Raw genomic sequence first — 19,559 nt, 5'->3', positions numbered from 1 at the left:
TAAGAAGGGGAAGAAATACGTCAAAGAACCTTTAGGGAACGTGAGAACATTTTAGTTAAAAAGAAAAATTCATGTCAATGGATTTTGGGCGTTTTTAATTAATTTATCACAAACCATTTGAGGAACATAAAGCCAGCAGGCAGTGGATATGTCATCTGCACAGCCGCTGTAACATATTTGAAAAGAAGAAAACAGGAACTCAAAACCAAGTTAGCTCCTGGTTATAAATCGCACTTTTTTCTCTGTGATGATAAATGATATATTTGAAAATATGCCAATAGTTATATGGGACAAGAGGAAGACATTTACATTAAATTCAAAATAGAGTTGGTATTGTGTAGGGGTGGAAATAGAAAACGGGAAACAGTCATTACTAGGTGAAGAATAGGGCACAGTTACCTGAACAGTACACTTCACAGGGAAGCATAGCCAACCGTTTTTTGTGATCATTGTCCGGTGCAGAAACTGTAGAGCATGTGCTGGTTAGATGTAGGATATATGAATCACAGCGAAAGGGCATGTTGGATGAAATTAAAAGATTGTGGAAAACAGGAGCAGAAGTAAAAATCATACTGGAGTGGTGGAAGTGGGTAGAAGATGCTTGGTCAGCTTCTTGAGGAGAACAGGACTGAAAATAGAACATCCCGTACACCGTAGGAGCTCCAGAAGATGGCGGTAGTGCAACGCTGAGGATGCAACTGCCATTAAAACCCAAAGAAGAAGAAGAAGAAGTTAGCTCCTGGATAGCTACCTACCATTTTCCCGGTAGAATTGTATCAACGTTAATAGATTTTAAATAAACAAATTATTTCCCAACGATGTCCAAAAGACATCGCCTGGATTTGGGTGATGACCACTCTTCCACTAAGAAGAGGTCTGAAGGGTACGTGAAGCTCCACAGTTAACATGTCCGCTTTAACCAGTTAGGTACTAGCTAACTATTAGCCGATGCTAGTTGATTTGGCTAATAGCCACCATTGATTTATAATGAGAACCGTTACCATATAACAGCTGTTCATTTTTGTTTAACTCTGTTTGTTTTGCCACTGCTCAATGGCGCTTGAATGTTCTTCAGAGACAGGGTTATGAATTAATTGCGTCTTGCTGCAATGCTTAATAACTTCATGTAGGTTAGCTAATGAGGACAGCGCTAGCTATCAGACGTTACCATCACCATTGAGGCACGTGTGTGTGTGTGTGTGTGTGGCTAAAGTGCTCACTTAACGAGTTGCTAACAACCTTAGCTAGCTAGCTTAATTTGGCTTAACGTTAGCTGCCTAACCTTAAGCTACAAGTGAAAATAATGTCATTTGGTTGTTGTAATAGCAATCTACTGTAAGAAATGATCACTGTGAGACCTCCCAACAAACCGTATTCGTATGCGCTAGCATGTTTGCTAACCGAAACTTTGTGGTCTCTTCTTACCCAGAACTATATTATTAACGGTAGCTAGGCCAAGTCACTCATTTATCAATTTCTCTCACGTTACACCTACGTTATGTGAAGGTTATACTCTTCAACTTTATTGGATACTGCTTCAAAGATACTTTCTTTCAGTTTTCTCTTTATTGTGAAGGGGCTATGATACTATTGGCATTGTGTTGCTACAAACAACTTGTTTATTAAACAACACTGGAGTTAAAAGTTTCCCATCTCTGCTGTTCAGCTCATGTCATGTCAACTGGGCTAAATTAATACTTGTCCTTTTGACAGCAGTATAGGACGGAATTCATAATGTAGCTCCATATTGATTTACAGTGGAGTATTTATTATTATGCCCTGCCCCGATGTTTTCAGGAGAGACCGGGACCGTGACAGAGACCGCGAGGACCGCTCCAGGGACAGGGATCGAGATCGGGACAGAGACCGAGACAGAGACCCGAAGCCCTCTAGTGTCCCGTCTAACAGCATGGCGCCCGTGCCATGCTTAGCACCCATCAAGCAGCTGGCTATGCAACAGCAGGTCAACCCATTTACCAACCTGCCGCACACACCGCGCTTCTATGAGATCCTGAAGAAAAGGTTACAGCTTCCAGTGTGGGAGTACAAGGAAAGATTCAGCGATATCATCACACGTCATCAGAGCTTTGTCCTTGTTGGAGAAACTGGTTCCGGGAAGACAACACAGGTCTGACATGCAACGAATCAGCCAGTACCTTTGTGCATGTTGAATGTCTTTTAAAGCCCCAGCATAACGAGTATGATGGCACTCTGTGATTTTTCTCTTAAATTATTTCCTTTCGAATTTATTGCAACTTTTCAATCTTTAGATCCCACAGTGGTGTGTGGACATGGTAAGGGGCTTGCCTGGGCCTAAGCGGGCGGTAGCCTGTACTCAGCCTAGGAGAGTGGCTGCTATGAGCGTGGCTCAAAGGGTGGCGGACGAAATGGACATCATGCTTGGACAGGAAGTCGGCTACTCCATTCGATTTGAGGACTGCAGCTCTGCTAAGACTATACTCAAGTAAGGGATCGAGGTTTTTTGTAGGCACAGAGCTACCGGTCTTGTTGTTTTGATCCAGAACGTCTCAATCTAACAAAGCACGTGTGTAATTTCTTTAGATACATGACAGATGGTATGTTACTAAGAGAGGCAATGAATGACCCGTTGCTGGAAAGATATGGTGTCATCATTCTGGACGAGGCCCACGAGCGAACTCTGGCCACAGATATCCTAATGGGAGTACTTAAGGAGGTGGTGCGTCAAAGACCCGATCTAAAGGTACTAGCTCACTTTTTAATAACAGAAATTAATCATTTGCTTGTCTTAATCATGGTCTATGTCATGTTTTGCTACACCAGTGTGCTTTACTAAATTGGTAAGCCAGCTTGGGCATTTTCTAATGTAATGAAAGGGAACTTATAACAGTGATGCGAGTCCTTGGAAGGCAACAATAAATTAATCAGCAAGTGTGCCAATTCAATTCCATTACCATTTGTTAGAATTAGACACTGGCTCACTGTTCAAGAGAAGGTGTATAATAAATAAATGCTGAGCAGCTCAGGCTGGGGACGTGGCGTGTCCTTTTTGATTCTAATAACATTTGTATTTTTTATTATGGCCATATTCAAACTCTTACAACAGATGAAGAGCAGTGTGGTACTTTACACAGGATTGCATAAAGGCAAGACTTCATCAGAGCAACGTCTTCTGGAACTTTAGAAATTGTATAATCTTAATCAACAAATCTCATTAACATATCTACTAAGTCAGTTTTATTTACTGATATGATTAAAAGCGGTATGGAGCTGCTGGCACTAATCTAACCTTTCCGCCTCTGACGTATTGGTCTCTAAATAGAAGTTGGGAAAAACAACATTTACAGCAACGTTTTCCCATCATGCACAGGTGATCGTCATGAGTGCCACGCTAGATGCCGGGAAGTTCCAGGTTTACTTTGACAACTGTCCTCTCCTGACCATCCCTGGGCGTACGCACCCCGTAGAGATTTTCTACACTCCCGAACCGGAGCGAGATTACCTCGAGGCAGCGATCCGGACCGTCATCCAGATTCATATGTGTGAGGAAGAAGAAGGTGACTGCCTTCTCTTTCTAACTGGTCAAGAGGTAAGACTTGTGACACCTGCATTACTCCAGTCCATTGTAATTGTCTTTATACACGCAATGTTCTTTTTCCTCAACACAAAAAAATGAATAAAATGTTTTCTTTCAGGAAATTGACGAGGCCTGCAAACGGATTAAGCGTGAGGTGGATGACCTCGGGCCTGACGTCGGAGACATCAAAATCATTCCACTGTATTCCACATTGCCACCACAGCAGCAGCAAAGGATCTTTGAGCCGCCTCCTCCAAGAAAGCCCAATGGTGCCATAGGAAGAAAGGTACATTTCAACTAATAGAAGAGATGCATTTTAATTTTTCGCACCAGGTTAAATTATGCATCTTTCTTTATATTATGTGTCCATTTGTTCCTACTCATCAGAATGTGATAATTGATATCTGAGAGCCCTTTGCTTCTTCCACAGGTTGTGGTTTCAACAAACATTGCAGAGACCTCTCTGACAATTGATGGTGTGGTGTTTGTCATCGATCCTGGATTTGCCAAGCAAAAGGTGGGCTAAGTGTTGCTCAGCTCACTGGAGTTTTAGTGCATTTAGTCCTGTTTGCAATCTGCATCAAATTTTGGATGATTCTGAAAAACTCTTTATTAATTTAAAGGCAGATACAGAATGCTTTATTTGAGGCTCGTGGCGCGACCTCCCTCGACAGGTAAACTATGTCATTTAAACATGCTTTTAAAATGTGTGTCCAGGTTTACAATCCCCGCATCAGAGTCGAGTCTTTGCTCGTCACGGCCATCAGTAAAGCTTCTGCCCAGCAGAGGGCAGGACGAGCCGGCAGAACCCGTCCGGGGAAGTGTTTCCGTCTCTACACAGAGAAGGCCTACAAAACAGAGATGCAGGCAAGTGACGGTAACAGACTTCTTTGTACATTTGTGACTGTTTTAGTTGTTTGTTAACATTGTATACACCCGCACTCCAGGATAACACATACCCTGAGATTCTTCGATCCAACTTGGGATCTGTCGTGCTGCAGCTGAAGAAGCTGGGTATTGATGACCTTGTGCACTTTGACTTCATGGATCCACCAGGTGAGTTGGTCTGCATTAGTTGATAAAGCATTTTATTAATCTCCACTTATGCATAACTCTCCTCCCTTTCTGTCGGTCTCTTCCCGTTCTGCAGCTCCTGAGACACTGATGAGGGCCCTTGAGCTGCTGAATTACCTCGCAGCTCTCAACGATGACGGTGACCTGACGGAGCTGGGCTCCATGATGGCAGAGTTCCCTTTGGACCCCCAGCTGGCTAAGATGGTCATTGCCAGCTGCGAGTTTAACTGCTCTAACGAGATCCTTTCCATTACTGCCATGCTGTCAGGTAATGCCCAGGACTGGGCTGACATCTTCCTTGCCCTCTCTAGGTCAAGCCTCTTGGGGTTAATCACAATACTACTCACTGGTAGTTTTGAAAAAAGTGATGGCAGGACTATTATTCATAACTGTATGTTTAATGTATTATTACTGAAGTTTTTTTCACATTTTAATTCCCATGAAAGTCTTGATTAGTGTGAAGTCTTAGCGGGACGTCAGGAAAAATGATCTCAAATTTAGTAAACATGAAGCAACAATTATTTCTGTTTAAACCAGTAGGCAAGAACTCTGTACAGATGTTGCAGTATATTAAGTTACCTCTTTGAGACGTAGTTGCATCCACATGTGGGAAATATTCGATTGATGCACCCGGAGAGGTGCAGACCAAAGTATTAAACAAACGATTTGAATTATTCCTAATCAATGCTGCGTAGGGATTACATTGTGTGTACAATAGTCGCTATTATTTGAATAACAAAATCTGCATGCCATTTCGTCATAGCCGTGCAGCCCCGACATGAACTGTTATGTCATCATCAAAAAGCATCTTTAATCCACTAATTCCCCTTTTGTTGGGAATGCCTTTCACTCTGGACAGCTTCACTTACATTTTAAAGCTGCTGTTTAAATTTGTATTGACTTATAATTTGAGGTTGTAATTGTTTAAGGCTATGATAGTTTAGTATGTTCATTGACGAACAAAAGAGTGTTTCCTCATCAAAGCCCGTGGATAGGGCAGGCACCACTTACTGTTTTTCATATTCATCGCGTTAATCAGAATTTTCTTTTCATTTAAATAATGCATTGTGAATTGTTATTTATAGTTATCGTATGTAGCCTGGAAGTATTTCAATTATCTGCTCTCTTACAAGCCTAAGCCTTATCTCTCAATACGAAAAAGTAAAATTTCTGAATCTTGAAACGTAAAAACATTGCTGGTGTCCCTAACACTTTGTAGTTGTGTGAAAACTCTTGTTTTACAGATGTGGTTAAATGACCCCCTCTCTACGAGCTAATAGCCATTACAGTTGGGAATGACCATGAGAAAAGACTGCAGCCCCCCCTTTGATAGAGCTTGTGGTCCTGCCCTGTCCCAACGCAGTGTCGAGTGCCGTAGCATCATAGGCTTTGCTCCATTTTTCTCTGAATATTTGACTCATCCCTATGGGCGGCTTTGTTGGGGCCCATACCAACCTTGTTTAGTCCCACAGTGTTTTGTCCGACCCACGGAGGCTAAGAAGGCAGCAGACGAGTCCAAGATGAGGTTTGCTCACATCGACGGAGACCACTTGACGCTGCTCAACGTCTACCACGCCTTCAAACAAAGTAAGCGGTTTAAAAGATCCCATTTAGACATGTTTCACGCTTAAATATTGAATATGCACCGACCAATTGAAGCGGATGGTTTTCAGCTCATCGGCTACGACCAGTGTCATATTTTAGATTATTTCCGATTATTTTTTTTGTGCACATTTTCACACTTGTGCCACTGCCGCATGATAGTTGTACATCTGCACAGATGGTAATGTCTAAGCCACGCGCACACAACATGATGTTGTGGTGGAAGTTCTTCATCGTGAGAAAGGAAGACATAAAGCTCACAATTTCTCACAAATGTTAGTCCAAAGTAAGCCACGGAGAAACAACCTGAAGAACATTTGGGACAACAAGCTAACTTAATCAGCCACTTATCTTTTTATTCATTCTCATGCATGAAACATTAAACTTCTATGCCAAGATCCTTTTTTTTTTAATGAAATTTAATTAAAAATACTATCTTTTATTTTTAAGCAAAATAACCACTATAGATGACAGTAGCAGTTGAAATGATCTTTTGGTATGGTTGGTTAAAAACTCAGTTTGGAGCCTTGCTGTGAATGGGCAGTTCGGGCGTTGACATTGGCCAAGAAAATGGCATCTCATCTCTTATTAGTTTGAATGCTGGACTTGAGATGTCTCTTTCCAAACCAGTTGTGATGTCACAAAATCATGCTCATACAGACGCGCCTTCAGGCCCCGACACAGCAAACCCACATCGACAAACTAGCGGCGACAAAGGCCGACTGTTGAGTTGCCTCACGTCGTTTTGTCTTAAGTGTTATCTGCTGTCATGTAGTGGAAAGATGTTCTGCACCGGCTAATGTGCATCGAGGACTGTGGATATATAAGCTGTTTTTATGACACATGCATGAAACAAAGCAGCGTTTGTTTGCCTACCATTTCATTCACACCACTTAGCTTATATCCAAATGGCCATGACACATTGAAATGATGAGATGAAGATGAAAAATAAGGAGAGCCTTCTTTCAGCAAATGTCTGAATTCTTGTCCTACTTTTTTGCAGACCACGAGGCTAACCAGTGGTGCTATGATAACTTTGTCAACTACCGTTCACTGATGTCTGCCGACAACGTGCGGCAGCAGCTGTCCAGGATCATGGACCGCTTCAACCTGCCCCGTCGTAGCACAGAGTTCACCAGCAGAGATTACTACACCAACATCCGTAGAGCGCTCTGCACCGGCTTCTTCATGCAGGTAAACGCAGATTAGCAAATGCTTAAATCGGTAAGCTGATCCAAAGATGTCATTCATGATGGTTTTTACAGGATGTGACTTAAGTTTGCAACACAGATGTTTGTGGACTTGCGTCTCTCTGTGCCTGTGGAAGTCTACATTAATTAATATATTCTTTAATCCTCCAGGTGGCTCATTTGGAGCGCACAGGTCATTACCTCACAGTCAAAGACAACCAAGTGGTCCAACTGCATCCATCTACAGTCCTGGACCACAAGCCCGAGTGGGTGCTCTACAATGAATTTGTCCTCACCACCAAAAACTACATCCGCACGTGCACAGACATCAAACCAGAGTGGTATGTGTGCAAAGATGTTTAACTTTTTGTAATACAGGTTCATCTAATTAGAAAAGCAAGGAATGTATGCATGTTTGTATGGTATGTCCTACGCTTATCTCGAGAACCGTTCATCCGTACATTGCTGGGGACCAGAGGACGTTCATTGTTGAATTCTGTGCAATTTACACACGCGACACATTCAATATTGATCAACTTAGAATATACAAGCCAACAGCACTCTGTGCAGCAGCGGCGTGGGGGGGGTAGGGTAGGGTAGGGTAGGGTAGGGTAGGGTAGGGTAGGGTAGGGTAGGGTAGGGTAGGGTGAGTCCAGCACGATGTGTCAGCGACTTGGGCCGTCATGGCTGTGTATTGCTGTGGAAGCACGGTGTTGTGTGAAGTTGTTTGTATGAGTGGTTCTCGAGAAAGCTGCAACAGCACAGGCCGAGCATTCGGTCCGTTCCGAACAAGCAATGTTTGTACGGGCACCGCACTGAGCTTTGGTTGTACACGATCTCCTGACGGATTCATTCATTCATGGTCTTCTCTCTTCTGTTACAGGCTGGTGAAGATCGCACCCCAGTACTATGAAATGAGTAACTTCCCACAATGTGAGGCAAAAAGACAGCTGGAGCGAATCGTTGCCAAACTAGAGAGCAAGGAGTATTCCCAGTTCTGAACAATAGCCAAGAAGTGTCCTGGAAACAACTTGGTACTTGTTTTTAGATCTTTCTGTATCATTGTATCTTAATGTTTAAAATTTGACATTTAGATTTTTATATTTTGTTTGCTTTTTGTTTTGTTTCTTTTCCCCATCAATGTTAATTATGTAACTAAGTGTAATGTCAGATGAAATATCAGCAGCAAATATTAGACCTGGCTATAAAGATTTTCAAAAGGAGTATCAGAGACATGTCATTTAGATGTGGTTGACTTTCCTTTCGGGGATTGCTGAGTCATAAAAAAAGATGTGCTTGCTTTGTTTCTTTAATAAAGGAGCTTTGACTTAATTTATGTGTACATCTTAATTACTAAAGTCTGTTATTCTAAAGGTCCCTAGTGGAGTGTTGTTGGGATACTGATTTGGTAGTTAAAATTAGCTTGATTATAAATATGTGAACAATTCTTCAGACTGGTTCATGATCAATCAAAACACTATAAATATAAATATATATATATATATATATATATATATATATATATATATATATATATATATATATATATATACATAATTTCACAGTATTAGTCGTAAACCTAAATATTTTCCAGTTTATTTCCTGTTGCAGTGTATCTGAATGTTTACATTTAAGCATGTAAACATGTTCTAGTAGAAACCCAAAATACAAGCATGAACCTGGAAATGAGCATTATGTCTCCTTTACTACATATATATATATATATATATATATATATATATATATTTCTTTTTTTTATGCTTTTTAAAAGTTCTGAGCAGCCACTTTATTACAGTTCAGCTCAATTGTTTTATGTATTACCTAATGTGGATCTCAGCTTAAGATGCACTGTATGGATAAAATAAGGAAAATGTATTTAGGAAACAGAATTAGATCCAAAGTGCTTTTCATTAACATACTTTATTTTGTCACAAATGTACATATTCAATTAATTCACCTTATAGCAGTGTAACGACCGTGGGAGTCAGAGGGATCACAGTGATAAAAACGTAAGGTTTAAGAGATTAAAAACAAGACAGAAAAGAAAATAAACATTACTGCCTGACAAAATTGTTTACTTTTCTTAAAATCTTGCATTTTTAAAACACTGGACAACATCTGACAAGGGAACATCACTCTTAACTGCTCAGGAAGTAACTTGTGGGGCATAACATAGTTATAATAGAACATGAGCCAAAGAAAGGTTGGAAACCACTGCCTTATACCACTAAGTCTTTTTTAATTTACTGTAAATAGTACTGCTGTTTTAATTGTTAAAAGAGCCCAGACCTCCCCAAATATACTCTCAACTAACCAATAGTCAAGGAAAACTGAAGGTAATTTCCTACTTCAAGTATAAACAAAATAAAGTCGTACGTACATACTGTCATCTCTAATTTTTTTTAAACTAAAAATAACTTTCATTTACTATTCCTGCTGTTCAATATCCTCTATGGTCTCTGGCAGGCACCTATTGTGTGTCTCCGATAGCGTTCTTGCCACTATTGCCCCCAGTACAGCTACAGAGACCAGGACGACCGGGGGCAGGTCCTTCCACACCTCATCGAGTAAGAGAATCAAAGGAGTCACAGCGACACCAAGTCGACCCATGAAGGAGTTGTAACCCATGCCATTCTGCCTAGAAAAAACACAGAGGAGACTAACTTTAGGGCTCTAAATTGTGCTTTTATTACTTTTAGGTTGAAACAAAAGCTTATTTATTCAATGTCCTGCAGTGTTGATATAGTTACCTTATGACGGTGGGAAAGAGCTCAGAACTGTAGAGCACAATAGTTGCAAAGGATGCTGAAGAAAACCCTTTTCCAATGACTGCCACCGCTGTTCTGACAGTAGACATATCTGAAAACAAGATGTTAGTTATTGAGGAATGGCTTTTTTGTTGTTGTAGTTGTTGGTTGTAATGAGAACACTACTATTCCATATATATTGTGTATACTGACTGTAATCTCTGTAATTAAAACAGTTACATTTTAAAATATCATAAACCTTAAATGTAGGCCCTAAGTCTGTGGACGTCAATGGATGCTTACCTTTAGGTATTACAATGTTGATTCCAAGACAGACGCCAGCCATTAGCAGAGTTCCCACCTCAGTGCTTCGCCTGCCTATCTTATCCAGTAAGTAGTAAATTGCTACTTTGGCTGGCAGCTCAATTAGAGCATAGGTAAAGTGAGTGAGGTAGATATTGAGCCCAAAGCCTGTAAGGTTGAAGCTGATGCCGTAAAATGTAGTTGCCACGCAAAACCTAACGGAAGAGAGAGTGGAGACTCATTAAGCCAAATTGATAGTTTATTTAGATACAGTCGGAGCTATTTACCTGTATCGTTCTAAATGTAAATACAACCTAAAATCATTGAGCACAATGGCATTGGGAATACAGACCACACTGTACCAGTACATAGTGCCAGTTTCCTCATGTTGGGTGTTCGTATCAGATCGAAGTATGAATAAGGCCGATCTCTCTTCTCGGTTACAACAATAGTCGACAGTGTCTGAAAGAATGCAAAGCAGCATTATTCTTTAAAGCCTGTGATCGAAATGTAAAGGATTAACATCTATAATTGTGTGTTAGAAAACTCAAACTAATTGTAATCTGTAAGATTACAGGCCCACTTTGTTAATTCTCTTGATGTAACCGTCATCTGGAATATGCCAACCTCTATTTGAAGTGTGTCAATTGGCTCCGCTGTTCCGTTCATCTTGGCACATTTTTTCAAATACATGTGAGCTTGCTCCAGCTTTCCATTAGCAATGAGCCACCTCGCCGACTCTGGCATCCACCTAATGTTAAAAGCAGACATCTAATACACATAATTTACATCTAATGTATTGCATTATTTCATTGCATGTTTCCGTTAAAAATAAACCTGATGTAAATGATGTACCTAATGTATCTAACAAAGAGAAAGCAAAAGAGAAATAGTCTGCACACTGAATACTGCAAGTTAACATTGCAGTCCTCTAACATTGTAGGGCTCACGACGGTCAGTTAAAAGAAATGGATAACAGTCAAAAGCGGTATTTTACCCACGATGCAACTGGACAGCAACAGTTCAGTTGGAGGTTCAAGTGCATTATGCTAGTAGCAGCTAAGGGAGCAGACGAGGAGCAGGCTACAGAGGTCAGGCTACCTCACTTTTACCTCAACATCCCCAAATTAAGCCACAACTAAAGTTGACTCGAGTGGCATCACTTTTTATTCGTTCTCACGCATTTGATCTTAAACCGGCGTTACACTTTTGGAAGATGAGCCCTTCATAGTTTAAACATTGTCTTATACAATTTTTTCAGAGTTTGCAATATTAGTGTGCGAACTACATCGTTTTTTTTCCCCCCCAACGTTTCTCCTTAACCAATGCAAATGTTGGGCACCCCAAAACACAATGTCTCCAGGGCTCATGGTAGAGGACTTCTGTTTGACGAAAAGATCAGAGCGATTCAGTCCTACCTCCAGGTGATAATGGCCAAGGTTAGAGGTGAGGTGACACTAACAATTAGCCACCGCCAATCAGTCACCAAATAAGCAATAGCTGCAAGAGCTGTGTTCCCAAATGTCCAGGATAAGCTGTCGATGACTCCAACCAGCTTCCTGTGCTCGATGTCCACCCATTCCACATCTGCAAAAAACAAACACCTCATCACATTGCAGGGATCAAAATTCAGAGAAACCAATTTATTTTTTGTACACCTACATTTGCTAGCCCAGGCCTCTGAACTTGCTATGATATAGAAAACATGTAACAGCTTAAAACAGAAATTGAAATATATTATTACTGAGGACTGATGAGACAATGACGATGCCGGTGAGGCAAAAGCCAGTGAAAAACCTCAGCACTGCAAACATCACGTAGGATGTAGAAAAAGCACTTGCAATAGCAATGAGCATTCCAGACACATACGACACCAGCAGCATGATCCTTCGGCCAAACCTATGGAGAGTCAGAGTTTCCAAATTTTGATTTTACTGATTTGTTGAAACACTTGATAATCAAAGTAATAAGCTGAATGTCAAGGAGCCAAGCTGCGATACCGGTCACTCAGACTTCCAAAAGTTATGGCACCAAACATCACTCCAACAAAGAAGATGGTAGCAGTTGCTTGGTTTTTCCCTCTTCTATCACACACCAGGTCCCACTTAAACAAACACATAAAGAAAGAGGGTTGATGAGTGACTTCTCCCTAAAAGGAGGTCATGATGGTGAACAAGTACATGTTATTTTGTCAGATTGTTTACGAATGACAAGAAATTAAGGTCACCTCTGAGGTCAGAGAAGACTTGAAGGTGGTGTTATCATACACCCACCCATTCTGGCACGGCACTTTGGGTAGATCAGTCATGTTGGAAGAGTTGATCAGCAGATGATACTGAGGCTCTGCAAACATCTGACAAGAGTCCAGACTCCCATCCTCCTTGACTGGAATACTTACAGCAAGCCTTTCTGCCTGGGATAAATTCCTAAAAAAACCTCCTTCAGCCAGAGAGCCGATGTCGCAGTGGTGAGAAGGAACAGCCGCTATGAAGTTGTTTAGCATGAAGTGGCAGGGCAATGTGAAGCGGCCAAGGAAACTGATCGCAATGATCATTTTTTGAAATCTTCCAAAGCCATTAATGTCAGCTAAAATGTTCTCGAACTTCATTGTGGCCTCCCAATGTGTGCAAAATCCTTTGAAACTGAGAGAAGAAGAACAATCCTCAGACGCCCAGGCCTTCACACTAAAAAGAATTAAGCCAACTTGACTCTAAAACCTTCTTCAAGGCAACCTTTGGCACTTCTCTAACCCAGAGCAAATCAATGATTTACCTCACTTCACCTCACTCTTTTTAATTTGTCTGTTTGCATTTGTGTTAATAGTTAAAGCAGGAACCTCACTCAGTGAGTCATCACTTAATTACATTTTATTTAAGAAATATCACATCGTTATTGCATTGCAACACATAAAGTAGACATGAATCCGTGGTACGTAACAAAAAAGTTTAAAGTTTGGATTCAATCAAAATGAAGGCTCATTACCTTGTGTGCTCTACATGCTCAATAGTCTATGGTAGGCACATATTTTGTGTCTTGGGAAGAAAAGAAGCTGACAGCCCTGCAGCAACAGCCACCAGGGAGGAAATAGTACTAGTTCTTAACTCATTTTAACTTATGAAGCTGTAGTGTAAGTTCAGACAGGAAGACTATACCCTTGCATGCCTAAACCCATAGCTTATTTACCATACATCTGCCATCACTCCTCATGCAGGCACACTCATTATTTCCTTGTTGTTATTGTTCGGGGATGTCAATCATATCAGCTGTCTAGATCAGCTGGTCTCTCTAGCCAATAGCACAACACAGGGACATCGTTAGCCTATCATCTTGCTGCTGTGTCTCTTAAATATGATTGTCTCTCTACCTTCAGTTCATTCAAGCTGCTGTTACGCAACCCTCCACCTCCCCATCTCCGCCCAATCTTCGCAGATTCATCAACTTCATCAACTCATCATTCTATCAACCTCATCAGCCACCATCACCACCAGTGTCTGGACTCCACGGGGAGATTTATATTGTTGCCGCTCAGGGCAATCACAACTCGATCACAAATCTCCTCGTCGAGTTCAAGCGCCAAAGAACTTCTGTGTAACCCATTAACGCAGCATCTGTCATAATAAATGTTAACTACTGATCATTCACTTGTCTCTCGTGATTGAAATATCTTGTTTCTTATTACAATTAAAGCCACTATGTGAAGCAAATTTGACTATTCATGACTTTGGCGTCTCCCAGTGACCTTATTTACTTTTCACTCAGGAAACCTAAATCTAATCCAAGTATAGGTTTGTCTACAGTTGTTGTCATCTATTATTGTTGCAATAGCTACATATTAGTCTCAGCATTGATCGTTCACCTTGTTGGACAAACATGTTGCAGAATATACACAGTCCAGTCAGAACACGTATTACAGCCGGATTCAACCTTCAGCCTCTGTTGTTCAAATTGAAAAAGAAAAATGCTTCTGCTGGAAGTTCAGTCACGTTGTAGCTGAACTGTGTGAGATAAATGTTCACACCAAATAACAGTGAGATTTAAGCTGATGCCGTAATACGAACAGGCCACGCCAAACCTATCAACAGAGAGAAGGCAAATTCTCTTTTTTTCACAAAATACTAATTTCTGATTGACTGGCAGGCAGAGATGGGCAGTATTTCTATTACTTGTATTTGAAATACGTATTTCAATTACTTTTGAGTATTTTGTAATTTGTGTTTGATAGGGCCGATAAAAAAAAACGTAATTTGTAACAAAATACTTTAGAGTGGAGTAATTTTGTATTCAAAATACTCAAAATACTTTCTCCACGAATCAAAAAACAGTTCACGAGCTCAGTCTTCATATCTTCAAGTTCAACGGATTGTCTGTCAAGTTAAATATTGTATCTGAGTGTGACAGATGTCAACTAGCTTGATGTATAGCGTATGTCTGGGTCTGGCTACATAGCCTATTGTATATACATGGTGATGGTTATAATATCAAGCTAGCTATCGATGCTAACATGCTAATGACGCTAGCATGCTGTCTAGGCTAGTGCATACATAGCCAGTGTTTAGCAAGTTAACTTATCAGTGGAGTAGCTAGCTATAGGAAGAGGGAGATTGGGAGCTTGTATGTCATATGTGATGAATATTTTCTTGTTGATACAAAACAAAGTTTATGGGCTGTTAAGTCCCATTAATAAAAATATATACATAATCAAGTTGTTGTCTTTCAATAGCTTTGCTTAGTTACACCGACAGTCTGTGACTGTTTGTGGGGTTCACCAGAGCTTTGTGTACATTATAGCCCAAACCTGAATGCTCTGCTATACCAAATTGTGAGAAAACAGAAAATCTAGAAAAAGTATTTCCTATATTTTAAATACAAAATACATGTATTTTGTTACATTTTTTGGCACCAGTATTTTGTATTTTGTTGTAATACATTTATTTGAGGGTATTTTGTATTTTGTATCAAAATACATTTTGATGTATTTTTGCCCATCTCTGCTGGCAGGTATGTCGCAGGGATTTCAGTCTTAGCAACTGGGACAATTGTTGAATGTTTCCATAACTTTGGGATTCTGTTGCTCGAAAGACGGCATAAAAATAAAATGAAGGACGCTACAAAGCTGCTCAGATTGCTTCTTCTGGCGTCTTCTATATTGTTCGACTTCCGTCAGTGCAGAATATCATTTAGACAGTACACCTTTAGATATGTTAAATCCTGACGGACTGTTGGTTTAAGTATTTATTGGGATTTTCACAATATTATTCAGACTTCATACATTGCATAACAAATATACTGTGGACAGGCTGAGTATCACTGTCTATCAATGAACGTGATTTTCATTGACTCTCCTTGTTCCTCATGGATTGTACTCTGCAATATAGATACAAGTTAATTTAGTCATATGAATTCATTTGAGTTCAGGAAAGGACATAGACAACAATCTTTGAGACCTGCCAATCATTAAATCCTGTCAATTTTTTAGGAAGATAACTAAATGTACAAGAATTACCCATAACCCACTTGCCTTCATGGGGTTGATTGGATTATTCTTTAGTAAGTTCAGTGAGCTGGCTTATCATTTACACTAGCTTTAATATTAACATACATGTAATCTTCCTTTCCTTATTACCTTGGTTTCTCAATATCCTCGATGCTCTCTGGCAGTCGGGCGTTTAATGTTTCAGGCAGGAGCCAAGACACTAAACCGGATCCGACTGCCACTGTACAATAAATGATTGTAGGGAGGAGATGCCAAACGTCCTCCAATAGCATGATGAGTGGAGAGATGGACACGCCCAGCCGTGCCAGAAAAGAAGTGTAGCCTAAACCATTCTGTCTGAAAAAGCAAAGCACTGAGGTTAATGTAAACCTGCAGTAGAAGATCCTTGTCTGTGGTGAAAGGCTCCATAAGTTTGTTGTTAACTAACCGTATGACTGTAGGAAAGAGTTCAGTCGTGTAGAGGAAGATGATCGTGAATGAGGCTTCTGACATGGCTTTTCCAAAGACCGCCACAACAGTACGAATGACCCACTTATCTGAGGGAAGACGTTTAGATATTTAATCAAGAATATTCTCAGATATGTTGACAATTTTGTGTTGAATTTAGATTGAAATAAAAACAACCTTTTGCAACAAAAATGTTGATGAAGAGAGAGAGGCCAGTTAACAGCAGAGTTCCCATCTCACCAGACCTTCTACCAGCTTTCTCCAGGATGAAATACAAACCGATCTTCATTGGCACTTCGATGAATGCAAATATGAGTTGTGTGAGGTATGGGTCTAGTCCAAACCCGGTGATATTCAGACTTATCCCATAATATGTTAATGCAACTCCAAACCTAGAAAATGGAACAAAGTACTTACTGACGTGATCATTTTAACCTTGACTGTAATTAAAAACATGGCTGATTTCAGTGTCATTGCCAACAGACAGCAGTCATTTTAGCCTCTCAGTTACAATGCATTATAATATGTTGGTATCCTCAATCATCCTTTAATGATATACCACATTGCATATAATATGAAATATATCACATTAACATGTACATATTGATATCTTTATTAAAGGGATAGTTGTCAATATTTTACATTTACTAGCGTTTGATTAATGTCCTCAGTATGTTCATGTACTTAATGCACAAACAGGAAATTGGTAATGAGCTTCTCAACTGACCGTCAGAAAGAAAGCAAACAAACATATTTGCCAAAATACTAAACTATTCCTTTAACTTCACCCATCTCATGAAACTGACACTTACCATACTATTCCTGAGCATATAGAGAGTTTCCTAATATTTGGGGTCTTGAAAAGATCCACAATGGTGTACTTCTTATCTAAGGTTTCACCTTGTGCAGATTCCAGTAATTCCTATTAGAAAGAAAACTGTTTATTCACAGCATTTTCTGCACATGACCGTAGTCTTCTATCACTGTGAGATTGTCAGTTAACCAACGTTGAAATGTACCGTTTGTGTGATGGTGGTCATAAACTTAGTTCTGTTGTTCATCTTGGCACATTGCATTAAGTAATGATGGGCAGCTTCTGTCTTCCCGTTTGCCAGGAGCCACCTCGCTGACTCTGGAAGCCACCTGAAGAAATAAGTGTGGTGAGTTCAGTGTCTTCAGATAGGATTCAGCTTTGTATGCTGCAAAGTGAAACACATTAAACTTTAATACCTCCAAGTAAGGATGGACAGTATTAAGGGGGTGGTCACTGCCACAATGAGCAACCTCCAATGTTTGACATTGTATGCAATTCCAACCAGAAACATGTTTCCAAGTGTCCAATCCAGGCTTAGGATTATACCAGAAAAGGTTCTGTGTGCAATGCCAAACCATTCAACATCTGGAGGAATGTCAGCACAGATGAAAGGTCAGATCAAAATGTTTTCACGTTTCATTTCTTGAAACTAAAACCATTATAATTCTATTATATTCTATTTTCCTCATCCCATTGTTTTAGAAGGCTACTTACTTAGAGAAATAGAGATGATACTTATTCCTGCGAGTGACATTCCTGTAAAAAACCTCATGATGACAAACGTCACATACGATGGGGTGAATGCACTCAGGACTGCAAATGTCAAGGACGTCAAATAAGACGCCAATAGCAGCGGCCGTCGGCCGAACCTGGTCATGAAAAGAAAATGTTAAAAGCAATGATTGTGTTCAGAATAATGAGATAGAGAAGAGCCAAATATTATTCTCAACTCATGAGATAGGACATCATTTGCAACTGGTTCTTTACTTTGTCTTAAATTGCATTACTTTAGTTTATTTGACTTGTTTATGTTTCTCTTATCGCATTGTGTATTTTTATGTAGGCTTTATTGCTCTCTGTTTGTTAAGAGGAACATGCTGAACGACACTTTTAAGCAAGTCAAGCCTGTAAAATTCATTACAATATTGACATTTTCTTCTTCTTATCATTATTATCTTTTACACACACACACACACACACACACAGCTTATGCAAGCTGACATACCCCTGATGACATCACCAGGGTTCATTTTTCTGAGTAAGTTCCTCCACACACAAAATGAATCAGACCTATACAATTCCATGTGCAAAATTGGTGCAGTTAATCTTATCTGTCAGTGTCTTTTTAGGAAGATAGAGGACATACTGGGTCTTTTCTTTAACAATCTTACCTATCACTGAGAAACCCAAATAACGGGGCTCCGCACATAACACCAATGAAGAAAATGGTGACTGTTGCCTTGTTCATCCCTTTTCTGCTGCACACGAGATCCCACTGCAAAGAATTCATTAAAAGCATTTTAAAAGCTCAACCTTTATTTTGGGGTCAACTACACATCTTTAAAATGCTGTGACTGTCTTGCGTAGTTGCGATGCATTCTTAGCCACAAAAATCTGTCCACAGACACACAAACGCACAATGTGAAAACAATACCAGCGTCGCTGCAGCTGCTGGTAATTAGTAATTTTGGAGTTGTCCATCATGGAAGTTGAACGTGGTCAAAACCAAAATTTGTCAGACTTTTTGCATTTTATTAAAAGAAATTCAACCACATCGGATGCTGTCAAACATTTGATTACAAGAAATATAGGCAACATAATATTGATCAAAACATACACAACATGAAAGAATACTGTTACATTTAAGACACTTACTTCTGTTGCCAAAGTAGATTTAAATGTGCTGTTGTCATACACCCATCCGCTCTGACACTGAAGAGTAGCTGCATCTTCACTACTGTTCAAGCCTGACAGATGTTGATATTGTGGCTTTGAAAACATCTGACAGGAGCTCAGAGTCCCATCCTGATCTGCTGGCACACCAACAGACAGTTTCTGTTCCTGAGTCAAATTCCCGAAGACGCCTCCATCATCCAGAGCAATGATGTTGCAGTGGTGAGAGGGAACAGCTCCCATGAAGTTATTCAGCAGGAAGTGACATGGCAGAGAAATACGAGATAGGATCTGAATCAACACTAGTCTGATTTGGAATTTTCCAAATCCGTCAATTTCTGAAAGTATGCTCTCAAATTTCATGGTGCTACTGTGCTTTCAGTCGTCAAGAAGCTAAATGTTCAGACAAGTGAGGTGAGGTAAGGTGGCAGACGCTTAA

At 40.1% G+C, this 19,559-nt stretch overlaps 3 protein-coding genes across 3 annotated transcripts; 1 reads left to right on the top strand and 2 right to left on the bottom strand.

The window, feature by feature from the left end:
• Positions 1–734: 734 nt before the first annotated feature.
• On the top strand, positions 735–8,748 carry LOC306696032 (ATP-dependent RNA helicase DHX15-like). Its single transcript, XM_079159517.1, has 14 exons — positions 735–883; positions 1,798–2,128; positions 2,271–2,464; positions 2,563–2,722; positions 3,350–3,568; positions 3,675–3,842; positions 3,987–4,073; positions 4,274–4,423; positions 4,504–4,612; positions 4,707–4,898; positions 6,095–6,217; positions 7,236–7,426; positions 7,594–7,763; positions 8,306–8,748. Exons 1-14 carry the CDS (start codon positions 819–821, stop codon positions 8,421–8,423), a joined length of 2,277 nt encoding a protein of 758 aa, XP_079015643.1. The 5' UTR covers positions 735–818; the 3' UTR covers positions 8,424–8,748.
• Positions 8,749–9,323: 575 nt separating this feature from the next.
• On the bottom strand, positions 9,324–13,211 carry LOC306695461 (solute carrier family 22 member 7-like). Its single transcript, XM_079158710.1, has 9 exons — positions 12,700–13,211; positions 12,473–12,576; positions 12,217–12,371; positions 11,891–12,059; positions 11,100–11,223; positions 10,825–10,934; positions 10,473–10,687; positions 10,173–10,281; positions 9,324–10,060 (listed from the first exon to the last, which is right to left on the bottom strand). Exons 1-9 carry the CDS (start codon positions 13,078–13,080, stop codon positions 9,850–9,852), a joined length of 1,578 nt encoding a protein of 525 aa, XP_079014836.1. The 5' UTR covers positions 13,081–13,211; the 3' UTR covers positions 9,324–9,849.
• A 2,880-nt stretch (positions 13,212–16,091) lies between these two features.
• Positions 16,092–19,483, bottom strand: LOC306695462 (solute carrier family 22 member 7-like; the record flags this gene model as incomplete). Its single annotated transcript, XM_079158711.1, has 9 exons — positions 16,092–16,302; positions 16,394–16,502; positions 16,591–16,805; positions 17,226–17,335; positions 17,433–17,556; positions 17,644–17,812; positions 17,942–18,096; positions 18,619–18,722; positions 19,103–19,483. The coding sequence occupies 9 exons, from the start codon at positions 19,481–19,483 to the stop codon at positions 16,092–16,094; spliced, it is 1,578 nt and encodes a 525-aa protein (XP_079014837.1).
• Between the last annotated feature and the right edge of the window lie 76 nt (positions 19,484–19,559).

The sequence above is a fragment of the Pholis gunnellus genome (genome assembly GCF_910591455.1).
Source record: "Pholis gunnellus genome assembly, chromosome: 5".
NCBI lineage: Eukaryota > Metazoa > Chordata > Actinopteri > Perciformes > Pholidae > Pholis > Pholis gunnellus.
The sequence above is the reverse complement of the archived record's forward strand: the minus strand, read 5'-3'. Positions and strand labels throughout refer to the sequence as shown.